Below are 26,943 nucleotides of genomic sequence, written 5' to 3'. Positions count from 1 at the left end.
CAGCCTCAGCCTCACGGTCCCAAACGGACCCAGGACTTCCTACCCAGACGGCAGCCTTAGCCTCACGGTCCCAGACGGACCCAGGACTTCCTACCCAGACGGCAGCCTCAGCCTCAGCCTCGCGGTCCCAGACGGACCCAGGACTTCCTACCCAGACGGCAGCCTCAGCCTCGCGGTCCCAGACGGACCCAGGACTTCCTACCCAGACGGCAGCCTCAGCCTCGCGGTCCCAGACGGACCCAGGACTTCCTACCCAGACGGCAGCCTCAGCCTCGCGGTCCCAGACGGACCCAGGACTTCCTACCCAGGCGGCAGCCTCAGCACAAGTTCATCCTATGATTACCATAACATACAACAAGGGACTATTTATCAGGTCGAACAAGAACTGCCAGTTTGAGCACAACCTGTTCTCTGGTTCGAGGGGCTCCTCTCTCCCTTATTCAGTTACCACTTACCTGATCAGGGTTAACATCTGTTCATGTCAAGTCACAGCTGACTAGAAGAATAGGCTACCCTCTTATACAAGAACACGCAGCACATGTTGATTCACTACAAACTGGGTATTTTATTATTCATTACATACGCAATCCCATAACATTACTATGTAACACATAACCTGCAAAGAAAAATGAAAGATTAGGTTGTACACTCTAATAAGAAAGGGGTCGACATCACCTTAGTCGTGTGTAGCCTGCACTCAATGGTCATCTAGGTTCCCTTCTCGTCTGTGCCTCGGCTCGTCTGGAAGTCACACCTCCGCAGTCACGGATCTATTCCCTCCTCCCTTCTCCGAGTCACTGGGACCTCTTCCTCATCGGCTACTCTCTCCTCTCTGGTTATTCCGCCTTCCAGTTTGTCGTCTGTCTTCCCTGGAATAAGTAGTAGCTTTACTGCTAACGGCTAGATGCCGCCTACGGGCTGAAGTAAGTGCACCGTATCTGCCTCAGACTTTCACTAATATAGAGGTGCGTTTCCTCATGGAAAATTCCGGCCCGTAACCTGCCGCCCACCAAATTCTTGTACCTCCCCGTACCAAGGACACGTTCCCAGCCGGCCGGCCTGATGTAGTGTCTTCAGCATGAAGAAAAATACAATCCTTCGATAAGGGCTGGCCTGAACTGGTTCTCTCCAAGCGAATAACACCTCATAACTAAAACATCACCCTTAACCTAGAAGCATCTCAAGCTGCCGGAGCAGAAAGAGAGATGGAGTCTCTCCCGTTTGAGGCCTACCAGGCCTGAATTCAGCACGACTCCCTGAAATACCCTCACTACAGGACAGGTTATCCCTAATACTAACGAATCTATCCCCTAGGATATGTGTGCAAGCCCTGATCTATGGGGAAGAACACAGGATCATGTCGAAGTGCCTAGTAAATAGGCTCCATTCACTACTCTAACCCTTAGACTTGGATGGTAAGAGACTGAAGTCACAAAAAATCACCCGTCAACACAATAGGGCCGGGAAAATCAAGCAGTACATTTCACCCTTGACTTCAGTCCATTATACATTCATTAAACAGAACTAACATCTGTGGAAGAATAATATGAAACAAAGCTAACTGATCTATGTCTAGTACCAAATGTGCAGAATTGAAGTAGTGAAGGAATACACTGAATAAAGCAACAGATAGAAATCAAAACAGCGATGGTAATCAGAATACCTCCTAATATTTGACGTAACAGATATAAATCAGGTAACCAATTAAAGAGCCAGTCAAACCAGCCCTGGTCAATGTGTTTTCTAACTTCTTCTGTCAAGTCATGTAGCTTGTCAATGTGAGCGCGAATGGATTGTGTATGATCAGACAAGTTAAAACAACAAAGACCCTCGAAATCAGAACAATCGTGTCCATGTTTAAGCAAAAGATAATCAATGGCCGCTCGATTTTGCAAGATGGCTCTGCGTTCACCCTGGGCGTCTAACAGCATGTCAGACAGGACTGTAGAAGTATGATTAATGGATTTTACCATCAAGCAGGCCATTTTCCCAATAGATTTGGCATTATAAACCGCCAAAGCAGGAACACCAATAATTGAAATAGCCAGGCTAAGGTATTCAGACTTGGAATATAAATGCAAAGACGAGTCACAATCCTCCTGTAACATCACTGTATCTCGAATCACACGAGAATTGGCATTCGGATGTGACGAGAACATCAGTAAACTGAGTCTCGTAATGGCACAAGGGCCTCCAGAAATATTTGCGGGGACATATGGCCAGGAAGTATTACCACATGAGAAAAGCCATCCAGCAGGTAGTAACATCGTGCGATAATGACTGGGGGTAACTACCAAACTCTTGCAAGTCATATCGTTTTGGACAGAAGCACATGTTTTCGGTGTCCTTTGAAAGCACAAAGTTCGCTCATGCAGGGTAAAGGAGGTAGCACCTTTCAATTTTAGACGCAGACATTCAGAAATTGCACTAGGATTACACGTAAGGAAAAAACATAAATCTCCTTGTGTGATATTATAGGTAACTATTTGGGACTGGATGGGGGGTATCTGGTCTGGTAGTTCAGTACATAAGGGGCAATACGCATGGGTGGCAAAATCGCCCAGAAGAACATTGGGGCGAGCCTTTGAAATGTTGAAAATATGAATCAAAGTTTCTAGCGAAGCAGGGACAGCAACCAGGCAGGTCGCCAAGATGTCGTGTACAGATCTCATCGGCGTCAAACAGAAGTGAGGGGCATCAGTCACCCTTTTCGCCAGTGAGGTCCAAAAGTTCGATGACGAATCCCACGCAGCGAAGGAGCGCGAAACCCGGGTGTGTAAATCATCCCGGGTTGACGGGATCCCTCCTCTCTCGTCGAACCAACCCGAAAATAGTCTGACGCCGACACATCCTGCAGCAACAGTCCAAAGAATGATCTGAAAGAGAATCAAATACAGGCATTATTCATTCTCGTAAGTAACATTTGTCAGCCGGGACCGTTTCCCAGCTATCTTTCCCTGGTCTCATAACTAAAATGGTATTGTCATGACCGGTGGCGATGACCTCTGCATGTTCAGGGGGATTCTTAGGCGACTGCACCCAAACCCTGGCCCCAGGGTTGTCTGTGGAGCCAAAACCTTTCTGGCCTCGTACAGTTAGCAAAGTTGGGGCAGTGCCTTTTACCATCTCACCGCTGAAGACAGGCATTATGAGTAATTGAGCCACTCGGTCAGTTTGATGTATCAGTAAGTCAGCCTCACTGCTATTCAGCAGGAGCACCTTAATCTCTCCCTGATAATCACTGTCAATGATCCCTCCAAGCACTTGAATGCCTTTTACAGCCAGCCCCGATCTAGGGGCGATTAATCCAAAATTCCCGGGTGGTATATGAACACCAACACCGGTCGCGATGATGACCCGATCTTTACCTTTTATAACGGTGTCATCCATGGCATGCAAGTCTAAACCTGCCGACCCTGGGGTCGCTCTACATGGAGCCAAAGCTCCGGGAGTAATTTCCCAGTACATCACAGTCTCTCTGATTTCATTTGGCTGAGCATTAACATTCGGAGGAAACAAACGCATAAGTGGAGATTCAGCATTTAGAAAAGGATGATTATTCAAAATTAATAGCGCTTGGGACAAAAAGTCTCGCCAATTCTTATACTTGTCATCTGTCAATTTACGCAGTTGCTCCTTCAGCAGACCATTCAATCTCTCCACAAGACCCGAGGCCTGTGGATAATAAGGTATATGAAATACCCAGTCAATATTGTTTTCCACACAGAATTCCTGTACCAATCTTCCACGAAAATGGGATGCATTATCAGATTGAATTTGGAATGGCACACCATAATACATCATAATCAATTCCAATGTTTTAATGGTATTCAATTGGGTAGCTTGCTTACAGGGAAGGGCTACCAACAGGCCACTGTATGTATCAACAATAGTGCACACATATTGACAATTCCTACTCATGGGAAGTGGACCGATGTAATCAATCTGCCAAATTTGAGCGGGCAGTTTCCCGCGATGTAAATGACCTTTAACAATTTGGGGCACTTTGCGCTGTCTGATATGCTGACAAATGGGACAATGTAAAATAACATTTTTGATTAAATCTAGGGGAATATAAATTCCTCGATCAGCAGCCCACCTGCTAGTGGCTTTCTCTCCAAAATGTCCTGCCTTCTGGTGGGCCCATTTCGCCAATCCCACAATATCAGAATCTTGCCTGTCCACCACTGCCTCAGCAATTTTAGATTGCTCATCTGCAATGTTATGAAAAAATTTGTCAAGAGAATCTATCGGGGTGTGAGCATCCACATGGAAGATTGTAACAGTACTCTGTGGGAGCATCTCCCAAATCTCCTGCCATAATTCTTTTCCCCACAATTCTTTTGAATGCAGTGTCCAATTATGGGAATGCCAAGTCGGTAACCAAACAGCCAGTCCATTGGCAGTAGACCAAGAATCAGTGAAAATATGACATGTGCCAGGTAACTCCTGTTTCAGAACTTGATAAACAGCATAAAGTTCGGCAAATTGACTGCTCTTACCTTCACCAGTTGTGCTCAGCAGTTTTTGTGTGATCGGATTATAGGACACCGCTTTCCAGTGCCGTTTCGTCCCTATGAACCTTGCTGAACCATCCGTAAACCAGACATGGTTTCTGTCCTCTGCGGACAAATCATCAAAAGGTCTACCCCACTTGACAGGAGACTCCTGTACTAAAGGTACGGAACATTCACTCTCAGTCTCAGTCGATGGCGCTCGCGCCACCTGCTCATGTAAGGATGCAACTCCTTTTTGTCCCACACGTGCCCTGTCTTGTATATACCATTTCCATTTAATCACACTCGCCTCTTGAGCATGTCCAATTCGGTGAGTTTTCGGCGAACTCATAACCCACTGCATGATAGGAATTTCAGGTCGTAAAACTATATCATGTCCCAAAGTCAGTTGCTCGGTATCCACCAGAGCCCAATAGCATGCAAGTAACTGTTTCTCAAAAGGTGTATAACGCTCACCAGCATCAGGTAACTTTTTGGTCCAGAAACCCAACGGCACTCTACTCCTGCCTTGCTTCTGCCACAAACTCCAATTCGCATAAAGGCCCTGTACAGACACATTCAAATCCACCTCACCATCACGTACGGGCCATAAATCCAAAGCATGCTGAATTGCCTCTTTTGCTAGGTTGAACGCATCTTGCTGTGGTTTATCCCATTCAAATGCATTCTTTTTACGAGTGACACGGTACAAGGGGGCCAATATTTGACTCAAATGAGGAATATGTTGACGCCAAAAACCAAACAAACCAATGAAGCTTTGGGCTTCTTTCCTATTCCTCGGAACTGCAAAATCAAGGATTTTCTGTTTAACCTGAGGGATCACTTCACGGTGCCCTTCATGCCAATTAATACCCAAAAATTTTACAGCCTGGGACGGACCTTGTAATTTATCCGGGTTGATTTCCCAACCTTTCTCACGCAGGCACTCAATGACTCTGTCCAATTGGGTCTGAACTTCCTCTTGTGTTTCGCCTTGGATCAAAACATCATCAATATAGTGACACATCTGAATTCGTGGATGAACCGGTACCTCAGCCAAATGCTCTGCCACCAGCCGGTGACATATCGTAGGACTATGCACATAGCCCTGAGGAAGACTTCTAAACGTCATCTGACGCCCATTCCATGTAAAACTGAACTGTTCCTGACACTCAGGGGCAATCGGAATTGAAAAGAAAGCATTAGCAATATCAATGGACGCATACCATGTACCTGGATGTTTTTGGATTCTTTCAATTAGAGTAATGACATCCGGTACTGCAACGGTCAACGAGGGTGTGTGTTTGTTCAATTCTCGATAATCAACAGTCATACGCCAAGAATTATCACTCTTACGTACAGGCCAAACAGGATTATTCCAAGCAGAAGTAACTGGGGTTATAACACCTGCATCCACCAACTCCTGAATAGTGAATATTTATTTATTTGTTGATTAATTAAAACCATTACAAAAAGAGGACAAAAATAAATACAAACCAAACACATTACCTAATTGAACATTCCAGGATACAATGCATAAAGTTGACCACAATCAATTAACTTTTTCCAGTTCGGGATAATTCAACATTATTATTTCATTTTTAAAATAGTTTACAAGACGTGGCAGTTTTCAAGAATAAAGTGCACATGTGCCATTCTATAAAAATAATAAACAATATAAATGGAACAGTTATCTAAAAGTAGTATTTTAAAACAAACAATTAGTACATTATCTAAAGGTAGTACTATAAAAACAAACAATTAAAAAGTGCCATAAAGATAATTCATCATCATCTTAAAAACAGCAGCATCATCATTTACAGCCTTAACAAATTCAACATATACTTTGGGTGTCAACCTTACATAATTTCTTTTCCACTGCAAGTATAAATTTTACAAATTGGTGTATAATATAGACGTTGACACCACTTAGGCAAAATATTAATGCCGATCTACAAGTCCTAAGTCCCATTTCTTTAAAAATAGGTTTTAAAATTATTTTCCGTTCCTTCATCATTTTTGGGCATAGTGTTACAATATGCAGCAAGGTTTCGTCATACTGCCCACACAGCCGACAAATATTTGATGCCCATTTGAACTCCCATTTAGGGGTTCCATCTTTGGTTGGATAAATTCCAAACCTTAATAACATAAATTTCTTCTTAATTAAGGGTTTTTGGTGATGAAAAAATAAATAAGGTTGGGCCAACATTTTGTCGAAACAATTGGCAATAGACCAAAAGTGTTTTTTTTTTCTCAGCTCATATTTATCCGACAATTCTGACAGCAAGGCGACGGTTGAATTAATTATTTTTTTATAATCCATTTTACTCTTTGTTTCGTCTTCCAATTTGGGACATTCGAATTTTAGGAGACACTCAGCTAAATAATCCTGCCAGCTTCTAGAGTATTCACTGGTCGAAATCTCGCTCCAACACATATTGGCCAACGTGCCCTCCTTGGCTCGAGATAATGCCAATAGTGTTTTTACAAATGATGCTTTACGCACTAAGAGCTGTTTCCGTAAGCCAAATTCCAGTCTTAAATTGGCACATGAAATCTGACTAGGAATCCTAAAGACTGATTTATATGTCCTCGAAACTATGGCCTCCAATACTTTCACGTCTCTACCCTTAAAAATAATAGACCCATAATCCAGGGAGGGAATAAGTTTTGCTTTCATAACTTTAAGTAGATGGTCATAATTGGGGCATACTAATTTATCTCTTAACTTTCGAAATGCGAAGGCAAGTGAGGAGCCTTTAGCCTCCAAGTTATTGAAGTGCTGTCTGAATGATAGCCGATCATCAAATGTAATTCCCAAATATTTATAAGTTTTTACACAGTCCACAGACAAACTATTGATACTCAAGTCCTTTACCCCAAGTTTGCCTTTTCCTAATAACATAATTTTTGTTTTTTTTATATTAATTGTTAATCCATTTTGGGTTACATATATATTAAAAGAATGTATTAATCTTTTTAATCCTATTATAGTTTGGCTAAGTAAAATACTATCATCAGCATACTGTAAGTATTTAATTTCTTTACCCATTACAGAAGGGGAATGTGAATTTACGTCATTAAAATGGGTTGGGAGATCAGACATAAATAAATTAAAAAGACAAGGAGCGAGCACACATCCTTGTTTTAACCCAAGATTTGTCTCAAGGCGGCGGGTAGTATGTCTACCATTGCCGATTTTGACCTGCACCCAGGTATTTGAGTACAATAATTTAATCATTTTTAAAAGAGTTTCTGATATACCCCAATTCATTAACTTTTTCCAAAGAATATTTCTGGGTACAGAGTCAAACGCGGCTTTTAAGTCAATAAAACAAATGTACAATTTTTGTTTCCTACATATGGCTCTTTCTCCTAGTAAAGACAATAAAATCAAATTGGTAAGAGTCGATTCTCCCTTCCTAAATCCTGTCTGAAAGATTGGAATCAATTCTTCTTTTTCCGCCCAAGACTCCAACTCCTCTAACAGACAACTTGCGAATATTTTAGCATCTACGTCTGTGAGGGTAATTAAACGATAGTTTGCAGGATTCTCCTGGGGCCCACTTTTGTAGATCGGCTGTATTATACTTCCCCTCCATGAATCCGGAATACAGCCTGTCTTACGAATTTCATTGAAGAGGACCGTTAATAACTCTGGCCAATACTCAATTTTGACTTTAAAAATAGCGTTCGGCATTCCATTAGGTCCAGGGGCTCCATTTGATCTAATTTTAAGTAAAACCTTTTTAACTTTATCTACCGACCATAACTTAATATTCGTAGAGCCTGGTGTGTCCCTTACACCAAAAGGGTCACACCCTTCAACTGGCTCCAATTTACCTTTATAATCAAGACATTCAAACTCCTTTATCAGTTGGCTTCGGGAAGTTAATTTATTATTAAAAAAATGTATCCAGCTTAATTCATCTATATTGGCACTTGTATTTCTAAAATTTCCATTTTCTAAATTATTAATTATGCTCCAAAACATTCTCAGGTCCTTAGATTTACATGCGTAATGGAGTTTAGCCCATGACTCTTCATAATTCAATCGTTTAGCCCTCCAGAATTCATTCTTGTAACCCCCCTGAATAGTGGTACTAATCTCCTCATGACCACCTGGAATACGATACTGCTTCCGACAAACCACTTTTGTCGCCTGAGGAACTTTTATGGGGGGCATTCTTAAACGACCAACCCGTATAGGCCTGGACGATATATAATGCGTAGTTCCAAATTGGTAACATCCATCATCTAAATGCAAAGTCATTCCTTTCAAAATATCAATTCCAATTATGAATTCTAAGAGTGGTACCACTAGTACAGAGTATTCTTTTCTAGGGATTCTACCTATTCTCATTTCAAGTAAAGTTTGAACGGCAGGAGTTTCCTTTCCACCCAATCCGGTAATTGTAAAAGGCTGACCTGTAAACTTCTTTGATTTTCCATGAATAAGAGTGGCCTCCGCTCCTGTATCTACCAATGCTCGGGCCCTCTGGATATTACGATGTCTCCAATAAATATCAATATCTACATAGGGTCTATTATCTCTGTGAGCCCATCTGTGTACAGGAGCTTGACCTATTTCCTAGTCATGCTTACTGCATTCTGTGTACCAGGATAAATCAGGATAAAGACTCTCACGTTTCTTAGGTATCGGTGCCTCCTGTTCATATCCATTCCCAGTACGAAATGGATTTGTGTCTTCTGCATTGCACTGCTGGTTTCGATCGGCCAAACTATGGCGATCCTCTCTCCTCCTCAACTCAGGGGATTGATCCCTATCATCTCTACGTCTGCTGTAAACATAATCATGTCTCCCCCTTTCTCTTTCCTCCTCTCCCTCTCTGTCTCTCTCACGACGGGGGAACATATCACGTACATAACGTCGATCATCACGACGAACAGAGCGCCCACGGCGGTCGTCATCACTGCTACCGTCAGAACTACCACGATCACACTCAGTCGTCCGAACACGCCGGGCACCCTCCTTCCGATCCAAGCCACGTTTGCGAAACAACTCCCACAAACGAGCAGTAGTCTCACCGTCAATGTCCTCCCTCCGCACACCATCGGCCAGAAGACCTGAAAAGATATCACGTCTAGTAAGTTTATTGTCACCAGGAGTACGAGTGTCAGGCCGGGACTGCCGTTCAGGTTTAAACCAGTCACCCAACTCACCGAGTTGGCGTACCGATTCCAGTACCGTAGATAACACGTTACCAGTCTGATTAATCAATAAAGTCATCATGACCTGCTTATAGGCAACAGGGGAAGAACGAATGATGCGATTCCGCACAGAAGATGTCAAGAAACCATCAAGCAACCTGTCGGCAGTATTTAGAAAAATTGCCGTTTTCATCACCTCCTCTTTGAGACGTTGTGCAGCGTCGCGCAAAGTATACCACGGTTTGTCATTCACAGGCCAATCAGACTCAGTAGGATACTTTTGATTACAACCCTCAGTCGCCAATTGAAGTAAAGAAATTTGACCACCACCATTATAGTTACGAAAATGATCCTGTACAGTAGAATCCGAACTTAAGGAACAAAACTTCAAACAATCGCCATTATCTAACATAATGCCCGCAGCGCCCAGTTCATAAAGGCGCACCATCCATGTGAGCAAGGTCTCACCAGCTCGCTGCCGAAATCGCTGCAAAATATCACTAATTTCTTGTTGAGTAAAGTCCTCCAAAGAGTCTAAAGAAACACCCTGCGGAGCAGCGGGAGACTGCTGCAACTTCCGACGAAAAACTGGATGCGCCGAGACCGCGGGATGAGCATCACAAGGAGCTCGACCAGTACACGTAGAGGAACAATCAGTGGAAGAAGCATCGACCCCGCTCGAAGGACAAGCGCAATCACGGGGTGCACCATCAGAGGCGCAAGAAGCAGATTTACAAGCACGGCCAGAGCGAGAGGACTCGCGCTTGGCAGACTCCTCACCCGAAGAGGGAGAATCACTCGAGATCCAGATATTACCATCCCATTCATCAGGATTCCAATCCAGTCCGGCTTTCGCCACGACCAGACGCACCTTTCGCGTCGAAACCCGACCACGCCGATTCTTGTATTTATAACGAGCAATTCGCACAGCCGCTCTCTCGGCAATAGTTTGGTACGTCTCAAGTTTGTCAGCAAGCAACTTATTTTGACACCGTAACAAAGTATGAGCATTCTGAATCTCAACAAAGTTCACTTCCAAATCCTTATGCAAGTTCTGCAACTTCAACAACCGCTCATGGAGAAGCCTGTACGCAGACAGAACAATCCAACCTCTGCGCCCTAAAATGGGAAGCTCATCACCCTTAGATACCGGCGCCTTCTGTAAGCAAGTAATCACATTAGCCGGCTCCGCCAGCTCCAAAAAAGAATTCCAATTCTCACTCAAACCAGTAGAATCAGCCCACTCCCGGGCTAAGGCTTCATAAGGCGTTGAATCCCAGCCGGGAATATCAACGGGCAACTTAAAAGTAGATTTAGATTTTCTAGAAAACATCGTGAAAAAGAAAGAAGAAAAGAAAGAAGAAGCAAAACTATACACACAATTATAACACAAATAATATACAAACAAAACCACGGACACGCCGAAAGCAAACACGAGACAATACGACGCACACAGGTTTCGAAAACGGTTCGTGACGCCAAATGTTCTGCTTGGGTTTTCGGATCAGATAGAACCCGCTCATCAGAGCCTCTCTAACCCAGTCAGAACGTTACCCTCTTCCTAGGACCTATCAAGCAACCACAGATATAAGGACAGGGAATTCCTAATATATATATATATATATACACACATATATATATATATATATATATATATATATATATATATATCTAGACCTCTTACAATACAAGTGGCGGCCTCGCGGTCCCAGACGGACCCAGGACTTCCTACCCAGACGGCAGCCTCAGCCTCGCGGTCCCAGACGGACCCAGGACTTCCTACCCAGACGGCAGCCTCAGCCTCGCGGTCCCAGACGGACCCAGGACTTCCTACCCAGACGGCAGCCTCAGCCTCACGGTCCCAAACGGACCCAGGACTTCCTACCCAGACGGCAGCCTTAGCCTCACGGTCCCAGACGGACCCAGGACTTCCTACCCAGACGGCAGCCTCAGCCTCACGGTCCCAGACGGACCCAGGACTTCCTACCCAGAGGGCAGCCTCAGCCTCGCGGTCCCAGACGGACCCAGGACTTCCTACCCAGACGGCAGCCTCAGCCTCGCGGTCCCAGACGGACCCAGGACTTCCTACCCAGACGGCAGCCTCAGCCTCGCGGTCCCAGACGGACCCAGGACTTCCTACCCAGGCGGCAGCCTCAGCACAAGTTCATCCTATGATTACCATAACATACAACAAGGGACTATTTATCAGGTCACACAAGAACTGCCAGTTTGAGCACAACCTGTTCTCTGGTTCGAGGGGCTCCTCTCTCCCTTATTCAGTTACCACTTACCTGATCAGGGTTAACATCTGTTCATGTCAAGTCACAGCTGACTAGAAGAATAGGCTACCCTCTTATACAAGAACACGCAGCACATGTTGATTCACTACAAACTGGGTATTTTATTATTCATTACATACGCAATCCCATAACATTACTATGTAACACATAACCTGCAAAGAAAAATGAAAGATTAGGTTGTACACTCTAATAAGAAAGGGGTCGACATCACCTTAGTCGTGTGTAGCCTGCACTCAATGGTCATCTAGGTTCCCTTCTCGTCTGTGCCTCGGCTCGTCTGGAAGTCACACCTCCGCAGTCACGGATCTATTCCCTCCTCCCTTCTCCGAGTCACTGGGACCTCTTCCTCATCGGCTACTCTCTCCTCTCTGGTTATTCCGCCTTCCAGTTTGTCGTCTGTCTTCCCTGGAATAAGTAGTAGCTTTACTGCTAACGGCTAGATGCCGCCTACGGGCTGAAGTAAGTGCACCGTATCTGCCTCAGACTTTCACTAATATAGAGGTGCGTTTCCTCATGGAAAATTCCGGCCCGTAACCTGCCGCCCACCAAATTCTTGTACCTCCCCGTACCAAGGACACGTTCCCAGCCGGCCGGCCTGATGTAGCGTCTTCGGCATGAAGAAAAATACAATCCTTCGATAAGGGCTGGCCTGAACCGGTTCTCTCCAAGCGAATAACACCTCATAACTAAAACATCACCCTTAACCTAGAAGCATCTCAAGCTGCCGGAGCAGAAAGAAAGATGGAGTCTCTCCCGTTTGAGGCCTACCAGGCCTGAATTCAGCACGACTCCCTGAAATACCCTCACTACAGGACAGGTTATCCCTAATACTAACGAATCTATTCCCTAGGATATGTGTGCAAGCCCTGATCTATGGGGAAGAACACAGGATCATGTCGAAGTGCCTAGTAAATAGGCTCCATTCACTACTCTAACCCTTAGACTTGGATGGTAAGAGACTGAAGTCACAAAAAATCACCCGTCAACACAATAGGGCCGGGAAAATCAAGCAGTACACCTGGGTCTTAGGCATTATCCAAAATCAAAGGGGAATGGATCACTTGTAACTGAAAAAAAGAGGGGTTTCTAAAACGTTAAATCCGTCAGTACCTTAAATAGGTATTCTGAGAACCCTCAATCAGGTATCATTGGTGGTCTGGCGATTTATCTTGATTCTCCGCCGCATTTATACGTGTCAGAATTATCATTGGGTCTCTTTTGTATAATGCTTCCTCCACCTGGAGGGAACCACTGAATTTTCAGTAGTGATCAGGAATGGTTGTGCAAAAAGTGATATAGTGACGTTAAAAATGTCTTTCTCACACTGCCCAAAGTTAATATTTATTCCATCCGGTGTGTGAGGAGACTCTTTAAAAAAAGGTGAAAAAGGTCGTGCAGTAGGTTAGATTATGTAACCAATGTACTTGTTGGTGTCCAAATCAAAAGAGGTCGACATGTTTCTGCCCTTCAAGTGTCCCAGGAGGGGGTCGTTGGGCGTTCTTCAGGACCTAGTGGTTGTGAGAACCGGTTGTGCCCAGTTCTTAAGGAAAGTTTACAGAGTAAATTTGTAAACACGAGGTCTTAAAGTACCTCAAGGTTAATATTACCTAAGAACAGAAAGACATACAGTATAAAAAGAGACAAACAATGATGCGAGTACTGGTTATAAGTACTAGTTCAAGCAGACTTATAAGAAAAATGGCAATTCTTTATCACACTGTAAAGCAAACTGTTAAAAATGGCAAGTCTTTATCATACTGCTGAGGTTTGACCAAGGTGGGTTGGGGGGGGTTGTGTCAAATAATAAATCATATTGTACGTTTGAGTGTATAATCAATTACTACAATGCTAGAAAGTGGAAGGCTACTCTAAGCCTTGGCGGTGATTTTAGCACAACGTGGGGTGGTGCGCCAATTCTTAGCGATGTCTCTCGGTATAGCTAATATCGTTTTCCGGTCATGTGTCTTGATACCGGACAGCAACCCTTATTTACCCAGTGATTTCAGAGACAACAAGAAAAGATTACCTTGTCGCAGCTCCGTATTCCGGCTGCTCCGTTGCCACCGTGAGCGCGTAGCCTAATTGATAAACAAATATGGGAAGGGGAGAGAGGTTGGGGCGAGGGAAGGAGGGACGGGGGGGGGGGGGGAAATGGCGAAGGAGGTACCGTTAGATGATCTAATTCGTCGATACTTCTTGCCGTGGGACGGAGTCGTTCCTCGAAGCTCCTACCTCTTCTGCGGGCTGTGCACAACTTGTGCTGACGCTGACCTCCAGGGCTCGTGTGGGGCGGGATCTCGTGTGTGATATTTTATACAGTGAAAACAAAGGGAGGACAGCAAGGGAAAGGGTTTCCCCTGGAAAAACAGTGAAAACAAATAAGGGACTGTCCGTTAAAATGCGATCAGTTTCAATGTCACGCTGTGGAATGTGTTACTGAACAGTAACGTTTTGAAAAGTTTAACGGGGCTAATGGATGATCCCGGAAGTTAGGGGAGGGGGGTTGGGGGGGGGGAGGGATTTATTAAAGTTTTCAAAACGTTACTGTTTAGTAACACATTCCACAGCGTGACATTGAAACTGATCGCATTTTAACGGACAGTCCCTTATTTGTTTTCACTGTTTTTCCAGGGGAAACCCTTTCCCTTGCTGTCCTCCCTTTGTTTTCACTGTATAAAATATCACACACGAGATCACGCCCCACACGAGCCCTGGAGGTCAGCGTCAGCACAAGTTGTGCACAGCCCGCAGAAGAGGTAGGAGCTTTGAGGAACGACTCCGTCCCACGGCAAGAAGTATCGACGAATTAGATCATCTAACGGTACCTCCTTCTTCGCCATTTCCCCACCCCCCCGTCCCTCCTTCCCTCGCCCCAACCTCTCTCCCCTTCCCATATTTGTTTATCAATTAGGCTACGCGCTCACGGTGGCAACGGAGCAGCCAGAATACGGAACTGCGACAAGGTAATCTTTTCTTGTTGTCTCTGAAATCACTGGGTAAATAAGGGTTGCTGTCCGGTATCAAGACACATGACCGGAAAACGATATTAGCTATACCGAGAGACATCGCTAAGAATTGGCGCACCACCCCACGTTGTGCTAAAATCACCGCCAAGGCTTAGATAGAGTAGCCTTCCACTTTCTAGCATTGTAGTAATTGATTATACACTCAAACGTACAATATGATTTATTATTTGACACAACCCCCCCCCCCAACCCCCCTTGGTCAAACCTCAGCAGTATGATAAAGACTTGCCATTTGTAACAGTTCGCTTTACAGTGTGATAAAGAATTGCCATTTTTCTTATAAGTCTGCTTGAACTAGTACTTATAACCAGTACTCGCATCATTGTTTGTCTCTTTTTATACTGTATGTCTTTCTGTTCTTAGGTAATATTAACCTTGAGGTACTTTAAGACCTCGTGTTTACGAATTTACTCTGTAAACTTTCCTTAAGAACTGGGCACAACCGGTTCTCACAACCACTAGGTCCTGAAGAACGCCCAACGACCCCCTCCTGGGACACTTGAAGGGCAGAAACATGTCGACCTCTTTTGATTTGGACACCAACAAGTGCATTGGTTACATAATCTAACCTACTGCACGACCTTTTTTACCTTTTTTTAAAGAGTCTCCTCACACACCGGACGGAATAAATATTAACTTTGGGCAGTGTGAGAAAGAAATTTTTAATGTCACTATATCACTTTTTGCACGACCATTCCTGATCACTACTGAAAAATCAGTGGTTCCCTCCAGGTGGAGGAAGCATTATACAAAAGAGACCCAATGATAATGCTGACACGTATAAATGCAGCGGAGAATCAAGATAAACCGCCAGACCACCAATGATACGTGATTGAGGGTTCTCGGAATACCTATTTAAGGTACTGACGGATTTAACGTTTTAGAAACCCCTCTTTTTTCAGTTACAAGTGATCCATTCCCCTTTGATTTTGAATACACAACAGGAAGCAGAATGGATGACAGCTTCTTCTAGCTCCCCCCCTCCTTTTTGATTACAAGATCTTAGGCATTATCTACATGCATACAGAGTGTTAAAAACAGATCTCTCGCCCCCGGTTGTGTTTGCGGTAGCTAAATTTTTAAGTGCAATGTGGCACATTCGAGGAAGTCATATAAAGCAGATTGAGACTGGGGATAATAGAACTATTGAATGAATTGTATCTTGTAACTCGTTATTTATGCTTCTGCTCAAAATGTTATGTGTTATTTTTTATCCGAATGTTAATTCTTTTTTAAATGTTTTTATTGTTGTATATCTTTTATGATCTAAATGGTCGAAATAAAGATTATAAAGAAAAGAAAGAAAGGTAATGAATTGAGGGCATTCAAACCTAAATAAAGAAATGGTGTCTTGTATAAAGTGCAGGCTGAAGAAACTAGGTGAATTTCAGGCGAACCAGAAAGTAAATTATAACATTAAGAATGGCTGGTTATATCAAGATTTTCAAAGTTAAGAAAAACTTGTCTCAATTTAAAGAAATAAAACGACAGTGAGCCACAGAAAAAATAAATTAAATAAAGGAATAATTATAAGACACGCAATATGGAGTAAGAAATGGAAATTTTATCAGAAGTGTTGGAAACAAAAGTTAGTAGTAATCAAGGACAAAGTTACAAGCGAATTCAGGAAGTAAATACGGGACATGTCTTCAAATAATCAGCTAACAGAAAAGTCTTGGAGGACGTATTTTAGTGCACTTTATGGATCCACAGCTTTATCAGAGCATTTGAACCTGCAATAATTGGTTAATTCACATTTAATACAACAAAGCTACGTATAATTTCTCTAAATTTAACAAGTGGACCAATCCCAGATAATCTATGAACCACAATTAAATGCAGACTGGCTGGCAAACATTTGTAAACCTAGCTTTAGATGTTTTAATCAAAATGGGCAATTTCCAGATGGTTGGAAGGGGGCTGTGATCAAGCCAATATATAAACAAGCATTTGCAATGCTATCAGTCTCGCTTTTGGGACCTTATGTGTATTTAGCTATGCAGCACATTAGCCTGGGTGCTGAAACATCTACTGTTCTTTAACATGGAGGGAAAGTAAGCACCAAACTGCGTAACACACCAGGTATGGGAACACATGGAGAGAAATACTGCCTATCAGCGGGAAATTGTATTGTCCAAAGCTCTGTTTTTAATATAATATCAGCCCCTTCGTTGGTCATATCACTGAATATGCGGGTGCTTGTGAAATACAAGTTTCTATGGCCTGGAATCTAGGGAATGCTAAAGTGATTCTAGTATTTTACTGACCTCTGCTGGTCATTTTCTATCAGGAAAGTTAAATAGAGGCAGTTGCCAGAAAAATAAAAAAACAAATTCTCTAGGTAGAAAGCAATTCTGGTATTTTACTGACCTCTACTGGTCGTTTTCTTTCAAGACAGTTGAATAGGGGCAGTTGAACAGAAAAACAGTCCCTAAGCAAAGGCGGAAGCCGACTAGTCTCAGGACTGATCTCCAGATCCCACAAAGTACATACAACAGTTCTTCCAGACAGTGCAAGCGCTGTCTAGGCTCGACCTAAACAGGATAATCTTACAGACAGTTTAACAGACAAAAAAGAACACATCTATTCAAAGATAATCATGTAAGCTTTATAACAATGGGTGGAAGACAAAAACTAATTTCTGTTGACCAGGGTGGCTATAGGGAAGGCTGCTCAACCATTTATCACAGTTTTAACCTCTGGATAGTGGCGGAAAAATCAATCAACCAGAGGGGAACGCTTTTCTCCTTTTTTGTTGTTTTAGAGCCTCATTTGATTCAGCAAACTGATTTATTATAGAAACAAATGGTTCAAATGATATTTCCTGGGGTCTGGCGGCAATATTGAGAATCCTACTCTCAGGGAATTGGGAAAGAGTTCAAATTGATCACGAGGGCTCCCCTGCAGAAAAATCACAGTATATAAAGGGTTACAGCAGGAGTGTGTATTGCCCCCTCAGAGTTTCTCATTATTTTGGCAGATCTCCCTTTCTTGTTAGCATAAACCATCTCATGCTCACCAAAGGCGAGAGATATTCATGTCCCCTGCCTATTAAAGGCCAATGATCTGGTGATCATCGATTGTTCACAAATAGATCCTTCAAGAAAACTAATTGTATTGTACTGGCAACAAAATAATCTAACAGTTAACCTATATAAAACTAAAATTCTGGTGCTTGGCTCAAAAAGTAACAATTTCACATGGTTCACTGGGGAAGGCACAATTGAGGCGGTGGAAGTAAATATTTAGGAGTTATATTTGATTTAAAATAAATGAGAAGTCCGAATATTGTCATCAAGTGGATCATTACATAAATTTAATAAAGACTACGGCGACCTCCTCATGGAGGACATGCGTATCCACCTTGTGAAAGAAGGCCTCCATTTATATGGCCCTGTGATATACTGTGATGTTGTAGTGGGTGATGCCATTACCAGATAGTGCTCCCAGGACAGGATCTCCTGTGGGATCAACATCATAGTTGCCCCATGACTCATCGGTGGGCACAGGATTGAATGGTGTATCATGTGGTGGAAGAGTCTGCCTTTCCTGTGACAAGAGAAGGGGAGCCGTCTGAGGAGTATGGAGGCAGTGATGATGAAGGTGGTGGTGGAGCAGGTGGTGAAAGAGGAGTAAGAGGAGTAGAAGATACATAAGGAAGGGGGGTGGTGCCCCTATCCTGCATCTTTTAGGTTTGGCAGCTGGGGAGGCTCCAAAGCAAGCTCTTCCTCAAAGGTCAGCTTTCTCCTCCAAGGCATGGGGTTGGAAAGAATAAGCTGACCTTTGAGGCTTGGGAGGCAATTTGGTGGAGATCTTTCCCAAATTTGGATGGATGAACAGGCGTTTAAGTCTCACATCCAGCTCCTCTGATGTATCTGGAAGATAAGTCGCTCAGAACTGTGGGAGATCACCGTCGAAGTGGGTCTTGAAGCAAATTAAGTCTTCAGATCGGAAGGGGTTTGACACGCTGATGGCGGCACAGATAGCAGCTCTGAAGCTGGGTCTGGTCTTGGTGCCAGGAGCAAAACGGTCTTTAGCCTCGGAGGCCTGTGAAGTACTTTCAGTGCATGGGAGTGATGCAGGCTCAGAGGCCAATGGCTATCATGGTTGGGGAAGAGGCAGAGGTTCCAAACCCTGTGTCAGTAGGTCCATGTGAACTTTGCATGGCTCTAGGGACAGTACTGTAAAGGTGCCCATTCCAAAAGCCCTGTGTGCATTCTACACGAAGTAGTTGTTGAGAAAGTATTCGATGACTAGGGGCAAATGGCTGCAAATAGGGCCAAGGCCCTGACTGGTAAGAGTCACTTGTAGTCGTTCGCTGGGAAAGCGATTACTGAGGAGCTCGGGCGCGATAACACTTTTACCCTGTGTGTCAGAGTCGACCTGGCCAGTTGGGCTTGAACGAAAGCATGATGAACATGTCAAACTGGGAGCCCCACAAATATACACCCAAACCCAATGGCAGAAAAAAACAATTTAACATTGAGTTTGGTGCCCATGTGCACTGCCAATTAAGATAAGAGCCACCATGTACCTTGTGACTTAAAAGACTTCTTTGAACAAAAACAACTTGTAACAGTGCAAACCCAATACTAGATGGTAGGAATATGCAGAGCATCTTTAGCTACAGCTACAAATGCCACATACAAACGTTCACAAAATAGTTTCAATTACTTTAAGACACTGAAGCAGTATTAAGCTCTGGCCAGGGCAGATGTCTTTGACTGGACACTGCCATTCTGTGTACCCGCCAGTCAACAACATAGGAAGTGCAACACCTTTCAGCAATCCTGTTTTTTTTGTCTAGAACTTGCTAGAATATGGTACTTGTCACTTATATTTTAATATACATTTGGGCTAATATATGCAAGCATTCAAAGTCCTCCAAGTTGAAAAAAAACACATAAGGTTTTAATAAAGGCAATGTATGTATACAAGGCCCCTAGAGTACCTAGATCGATGTTTTATAGGAAAACAGTGGCAGGAGGCTTGAGACTATCGAATGTTGAAAGCTACATATATGCATCTGAAATACACCCAGCCCTAGACTGGCATGGAATTCCGCTTAAGACTACATGGGTGGTAATTGAGCAATCTTTTTCTCCTATCTCATCTGTTGTAGCTACCCCATAAGTATAGGCCTCTTGTATCTGACATTGCTAGCTTCTATCACAATCTATTGGATTACTGGGATAGATTACAAGGCAAAAGAATACTCTCAACTTTCCTTTCCCCAATGACCCAATTAACTTTAACCAAAAAGTTCCTCTGCAGTCCTGCCACCTCCACCAGAATTTTTCTCCTGTGTCGAAGGCAGCAGCTGCTGCCGGAGGGAGTACCCACAAGATTTTCTCCGTGCAGATTATGATGTACCTTTCCATTCAAGCAACTGTGGCAGGGAAAGCTCAATGCTCGACGTGGCAGAATGGACGAAATAGAGGTGAAAACCCACTTTTTTTTGGTGTCCCACCACCGACTCATTTTCCAGGTGTGAGAGGTTGGGCTGGTATATGATGTCCACTAATTAAAGTGAGCATCTTGTACCAGTCCACACGACCCTTATGATGTATGAGGTCAAAGATAACCTTTAGAAAGCTATCCTAGTGGTAGCTGTGGAGAGCAGCCTTCAGGCTTAATCTTGAAGGAATGTAAAGCAGCTTGTTTTACCAGAATATCACCTCCTGAATGACTAAATGAAGGAGAACCACACAGTAGTTATATAAAAATATCTATTTATTAATATAACACTCTCTACTATCCTCTACATGGGGATAGAACACATAGTACACAATACGAGATCAAAAGAACAGATTTAAGTAGCACAATACACAGTGGGCTCCAGGGGGAGAACAAACCATATACTAAAATAGTGATATAACAATCACGACTTGAGTAAACACAGTGCCTAGTGCACATAGAATTGCTGGGACCCCAAGGAACCACCCAAGGTAATGACACAGGGAGCCCACGGTGGACGGGTGCAGTGAGGAAACACAACTGCGTCCTCTGTACAACACTATGGGAAAGTCGCGGTTGGAATAACGTTTAAGGACCTTTCGAGGAGGACTTCAAGCGAACCCTTTGGAACTTAAGAGTTTGAAGATCCGTCCCACCCATGGATACCGTAGTACCCGAGTTACCTATCCCAGAGGAGCCGGGTGCATAGGCCTGAAGTGGAGTCGGAAACTCCTGTTGATCTCAATGGAAGGCTGTGAAGAAGTACTGCTGCCGTGATGGGTGAAAAGGGTCCGGTGGAATCCAAGCCTGGATTATGGAAGGAAGGAACCTGAAAGCAGAGGGGACAGAGTCTGGGTTACTTCAGATTGACCAGGGGCTCGGTAGACGTATGCCCACCAATGTCGGGTGCTTCAGGTGCGAAGAAAGGATGCCTAACTCTGCAGCCACGAGGACCAGAAGACGTCAAGGACGACCAGGAGCATTAGGTGAGCTGTCCCACGAAGGATGTCAAGTGCTGAGAGGTCGGTGTCCGGTGGGAGCACTAACAAGCCTTTGCAAAAGCAACCCACGCAGGAAGGTCAATCAGGTTACGGAGTGGACCAGCAAGGTCCAGGAGACTCATCAAGCAATGGGGAGTCAGTGCACGTCTGGAACAACTAGGAAAGCCCATGAGAAATCAGGATGACCCACAGGCCGAATGACCAGGTGTCGCGAGGGGACCTTGAGCAAGATTGCAAAGCACCAGCCCACGGAGCACTCGGTGCGAGGAGGCCGGAGTTCTTTGGTGCAAATACTGCTCAGGGTCAGGACTACACGAGTCCAATGCACAAGCTCGGGAATCGCCAACAAGCATATGCAACTGCAAATGGATGCGGTGCACAGGGGTTCGGGTTATGCAGTCCCCACAAGGGATACTGGCCTCAAATTCGGTGAGAGGGCAGATTGACCTCAGGGACCTTCAGAAACCCACCTCCTGTGTTGCAGAAAACGGAGTCCGCAGGAGCTCAGGAGCAGCAGATCAGTCAGTTGCGGTTCGGTGCCTGCGAATGCAGGGGAGTGACGCCTTCACTCCAAGGGAGATTCTTCAGTTATCTTACGTGCACCACAGGTCCTGCACAGAGCCTGTATGGAGTAAAGGCACAAACTAAGCTTCAGACGGAAAGGGGGACGAAGTCGAGCCCAGTCGAGGTCTAGCGAAGTCCAGATGGTCGAAGGTCAGTGGTTTCTTCTTGTAGAATCTTGTCCACGTAAAATCTAAAGTCTTACAGCCAGATAAGCCCTTTTTTACCCAAGGGAGAGGTTTGGACAGATTCAGGGGACCCTCCTAGGGAAGGGGTAGGACAGAGGTCTGGCTACACCCATATCCTTTGTCCAGTTTCGCGCCAGAGCAGGAGCCAATGGCTCCTAAAACTGGGTTGAGCTGGATTATGCACAGGGACACCAAATGTGGTCCAAATGCAGACTTTAAGGCACTCTCAGAGTACACCCACCCAGCCCCAATACACTAAATCCTGTCTGGGAGGTGGTCACACCTCCCTGTGACAGGATGACTATTGTGCTGCCTTCTTCTGCTCAAGCTTGGCTCAGCAGTAGGAGGGCAGAAATGTGTCGCTGGTCGGCAGCATCCATTTTGTGCCGACCCGGTTAGACCAGTTACCCCACAAAGCTCGCTTCTGAAGGGTGGAATCCTACCTCCTACACCAGGGCCACCCCACATGTTAGCAATGGAATAGCTCCCTTTACCTTACTAAGGGGGAGAGTTGCGGGCTCCAAATTGAACAAGGAGTGGATGTCCAGGAGAGTGGTGGACATGAGGAAGTTGGCTGATGTGGTGTCTATCAGGGCTGCCACCCAGGCCAAGTATGATACTAGACCTGGGGTTCGTAGTACCCTGCTTGTGAAGGTGGGTCATTGGGTGAGAATCAAGAGGCCTGGTTTTATTCGCAACTGTGAGTCTCTTTTCTCTGCTCCCAAGAGAGTGTCTGCAGTGAGTGATCACGTTGTGGTGTTGGAGAATGGAAAGGTTTGGAACAAGAGTGCCGTTTCCATGGTACCCAAGTCCATGCTGGGTTATATCAACAAGAAATTTGGTGTTTATTCCTCCCCTGTGGTAGTGCCCATTGGGGTTCACGGGAGGGAATGTGTTCTTTCTAGCCGTGTTCCCGCAAGATGTGCATCCACGAGATTGAAATTTGTTCCTTCCAAATTTCAAGATTAAAAAATGTTGTAATGTCTTACACATTGTAACTTTCTCTGCCTTATAATGCCTTTCATATTTTATGCTTGCATTTTTTTGTGGTTTCTATTCCTTTGTTTTATTGTTATGAAGGAAGGGGTGTGTGTTGGTATCTGGCTGGAATGTGGGGGTTGAGCAGTGCAGGACTTCAAAGCACTCTAGGAGTGCACCCACCCAGCCCCAATACACTAAATCCTGTTTGGGAGGTGGTTACACCTCCCTGTGATAGGGTGCCTATTGTTGGGCCTCCTCCACTGCGAGTTTCGTCAGCAGCAGGAGGGCAGCCCAGTGTCTGTGCTGGTGGCATCCATTTTGTGATGCCAGGGCTCTTACAGGAATCTACCGTGTTTCCACAGTGGGTAAATGTCTTCCCCTCTAGAAGGGTGGGATCATACTCCCACACCAGTTACTGGTGTGGGGGTATGATTCCAAAGCGTCTGACACCAAACACGACATGTTTTGATGCAGTCATACCAGAGTTAGCATTTACCGCGAGGTTATAATGCACTTAAGAGTATATGGTTTAACCGCATCCACAAACAGCCACAGAGCATAGACTCTGAGGGCTGCAGAGGGGCCCTGCTCAGGCAGAGGCATCCCCTCACATGTAAACCAAGCACCCTGCCCTCAGGATTGATAGGGCCTGCCTTAGGGGTGACTGATAGGTTTATATGTGTGTGTAAGGTGAGATATAGGGAACCTATATCTCAGTGAGGAGTGCTAACACTAGCTCACCCAGGCTGCAGTAGCAGGCCTGTGGTGTCAGATTTAGTCTGCTTCCCAGGGGTGGCATAATACATGCTTCAACCCCAGGTAGGCCTGTGAAGTACCTATGCCCTTGGTACCTAAGGTACCGTATACTAGGGGCTCATAAGGTACCACAGTATCCAATCACTAGTGCATCTAATATGCACTCCAAGTTGTTTAGAGAGAACAGAGAGGCTGGGTCTCTGATTAGCAGGGACCCAGCCAGAATATAGACAGAAACCGGTGTTAACATCAGAAAAAAAGTGGGGGCAACATAAGTGCAGATCCCACTCTCCTACAAGGAGAATTACGATTCCATGGTATATCATAGACTGAACTATACAAAAAGGTCAGCACCTTCCTTCAGATATTGTTGAAAAGTTAAGATTTAAAAATAAAAAACAATTTTTAAATCGATGTCTAAGGGCCATATGTAGGAAGCCTAATACCGGTCGGTAACGGCCGATTTTCGGTAAATATCCCGTTACCGACCGGTATTTAGGCTTTTGGTATGTAGGGGGCACATTTCAGGATTCGGTAATTTACCGAATCGGTAAAATTACCGAATCGGTAATTTTACCGATTCGGTAAATACCGAATCCTGAAATGAGATGTAGGGGGAGTGTGTCGTTGGTGTGGGGATTCGTTATTTACCACCAACTAAAAGTTGATGGTAAATGACGAATAGCTGTAAAAAAGCATTTTTGTGCACTTTGAAGTGTGCACTGTGGCAGACATACATGCCCTTAGGGCATGTATGTGCGCCACATGTGCACACATAGACGAATCAGGGGTGCAACAGGGTGTCAATGTGACGCCCTGCCACCCTAGATGATGCCTCCCCCATTACCGAATCGGTATTTACCGATTCGGTAATGGCAACTGGCTTCCCATTCATTCCTATGGGCCTCCAGGCCCATAGGAATGAATGGGAAGCCAGTTGCCATTACCGAATCGGTAAATACCGATTCTAAAATACCGACATATACAGAATCGGTAATATTTTACCTACATTACATTTACCGATTCATAAATACCGAATCGGTAAAATTCGGTATTTAAGAATCGGTAAATGTAATTTACCTACATATGGCCCTAAATGTCATAAGGTTGACACCCCAGATCTGCCCAAGGCTTTAATCATAGACCTCTCAAATGCAAGAGAGAGCAAAAGGTTATTGAATAGTGGCAATGCAGGTGACCGTTTTCATTTTTGGTCAACTAAATGCCCCATTTCTTATCAAGCCACATTAGTGGATGATACCATGTGAACCAGCAAGTGAGGTGAACACTTTCAGATTGTTCTTACTGTTCGAAGTGGGTCGTAGTATCTCTCTCTGTAACTAGATGTGGGATATGTGGTGGAGGATGGAACCAATATAGCCTGAACGTAGTGTGTGCATCAAACAGGGACAGTTCAAAATCTGAGCTCATGAATCAACTTCTATTGCAAGGTAAATCTCCCAACATACACAGGGTTGCTTATCAACTGGTATCAGTATTGTCAGATTAGAAGTGTGCAAACAAAGCCCTGGCTGATGGGATCAGTACATTAACAAACAAGAACAGAAATTTCAGTAATACCACCATTATATTAGGTGAATTCTCCCTGTTGTAGGGGACCATGTCAATGTGTCTACTTGAGTGACCAGATTCTCTATCACTGGGCACCATTTATCAGAAATGACCCCTATTTTCTTCCTATAAATCTTAATCCTTAAGTATTTAGCAAACTTGGTGAACCAGCAAAATGGATACTCTAGCATTACCTAGTGAGGTCGAGATGTGTGAAACCAACTCATATTTTTTTCAATTCATCTTCATTACAGAAAAATATGAACATCTATTTCTCGTATTATGGGAGGAAGGGTTGTCTCAAAGAACCTGATTACGAGTTTGGCATAGAGGCACTGGGTCCGGCTCACCGTTGCACCGCCAAACCCGTGGTCGGGCCACCTGCTTAATTACAAGTATTTCTCGTGTCTGGCGGGCTTTTTTTATATTCCCACAGCGATGCCCTGAAAATAGGCACCGCAATAGGAACGCCAAAACAAATTCCTGCACGAGCATGGACTGTAAAGTGGAACAGGGGTGCATGCACACAGGGGGGCACATGTGCCCCCCTACATGCACCCCATGGTGTGGAGGCACAAGGCGGCCCTGTAGGGCCCCCTTTGTTTCCTTTCCACCACGGTTTCATGGAGGAGGAACCGTCATGATAACTGCGGCGGAGAGGAAACTCTGCAACACCGTGGCAGAGAGGAAACTCTGCACCACCACCAGGTAATGGCGATTCCTGGTGGCTGGGGTGGGGCAATGGCAGTCTGCCCGCCCTAATTGTAATAGGGAGGTCAGAAGACCACCACCGCCGCACCCCCATGAGACTGATGTTCCCTGGACCACCAGACACGCTTTAGTGCCCTAAGTGTTTCATAAATATGAGAATGTTGTCTGCATGTCTGCATATATGATACCAATACCCCACTAGTTGTGAAAGTGATCCACCTGTTCTTGTAGCCAGCAAGCCTAACAGCAATACTGAAGCGGCAAATAGTAAAGATGAGATAGGGTGCCCCTCCTGGTGGCACCAGTGTATTCCACATCACTAGACAGATGCTAAGACCAACATTTTCAACATGTTCTTAAGTTGAGTGGGAGTGTTGGAAGCGGGCTCAGTCAAATTGCTAACGACACAACCTACTGCTGCAAAATAAACATTTATAACCAACAAAATACTAGTCTTGAAGAAATTTATCAGCAGGTATAAATGGACTCACCTTTTTCATATGTAGGTATGTTTTCTTGCAGTAGTTTGCTCAGTTGGAAACCATTTAAATGTAGGAAATGCAGCTGTTCTCTCATTGATCTGCCTTCTATAACAGGAAGTAATATATTTCCCAAATTGCTTCTTGGAATTGGCAGGCCAAGACCTACTGCCAATGTAGGAGTAACATCAGTCTGGGGTACAGTCTCTATAGATTTTTGGAAGTCTGGAATAAAAGAAG

The 26,943-nt window shown here is 44.4% G+C and overlaps 1 protein-coding gene across 2 annotated transcripts in view; it reads right to left on the bottom strand.

The window, feature by feature from the left end:
• Positions 1–26,943, bottom strand: part of PIGG (phosphatidylinositol glycan anchor biosynthesis class G (EMM blood group)) — a 1,313,866-nt gene that overhangs the window by 1,039,458 nt on the left and 247,465 nt on the right. For both annotated transcript variants that reach the window (XM_085636625.1, XM_085636626.1), the window contains exon 6: positions 26,716–26,928. In XM_085636625.1, coding sequence (XP_085492751.1) covers positions 26,716–26,928 — 213 coding nt within the window. The remainder of the gene's footprint in view (positions 1–26,715; positions 26,929–26,943) is intronic.

The sequence above is a fragment of the Triturus cristatus genome, chromosome 2_1, assembly GCF_964204655.1.
Source record: "Triturus cristatus chromosome 2_1, aTriCri1.1, whole genome shotgun sequence".
NCBI lineage: Eukaryota > Metazoa > Chordata > Amphibia > Caudata > Salamandridae > Triturus > Triturus cristatus.
Note: the sequence above shows the minus strand (reverse complement) of the source record. Positions and strands in the feature narration are given on the sequence as shown.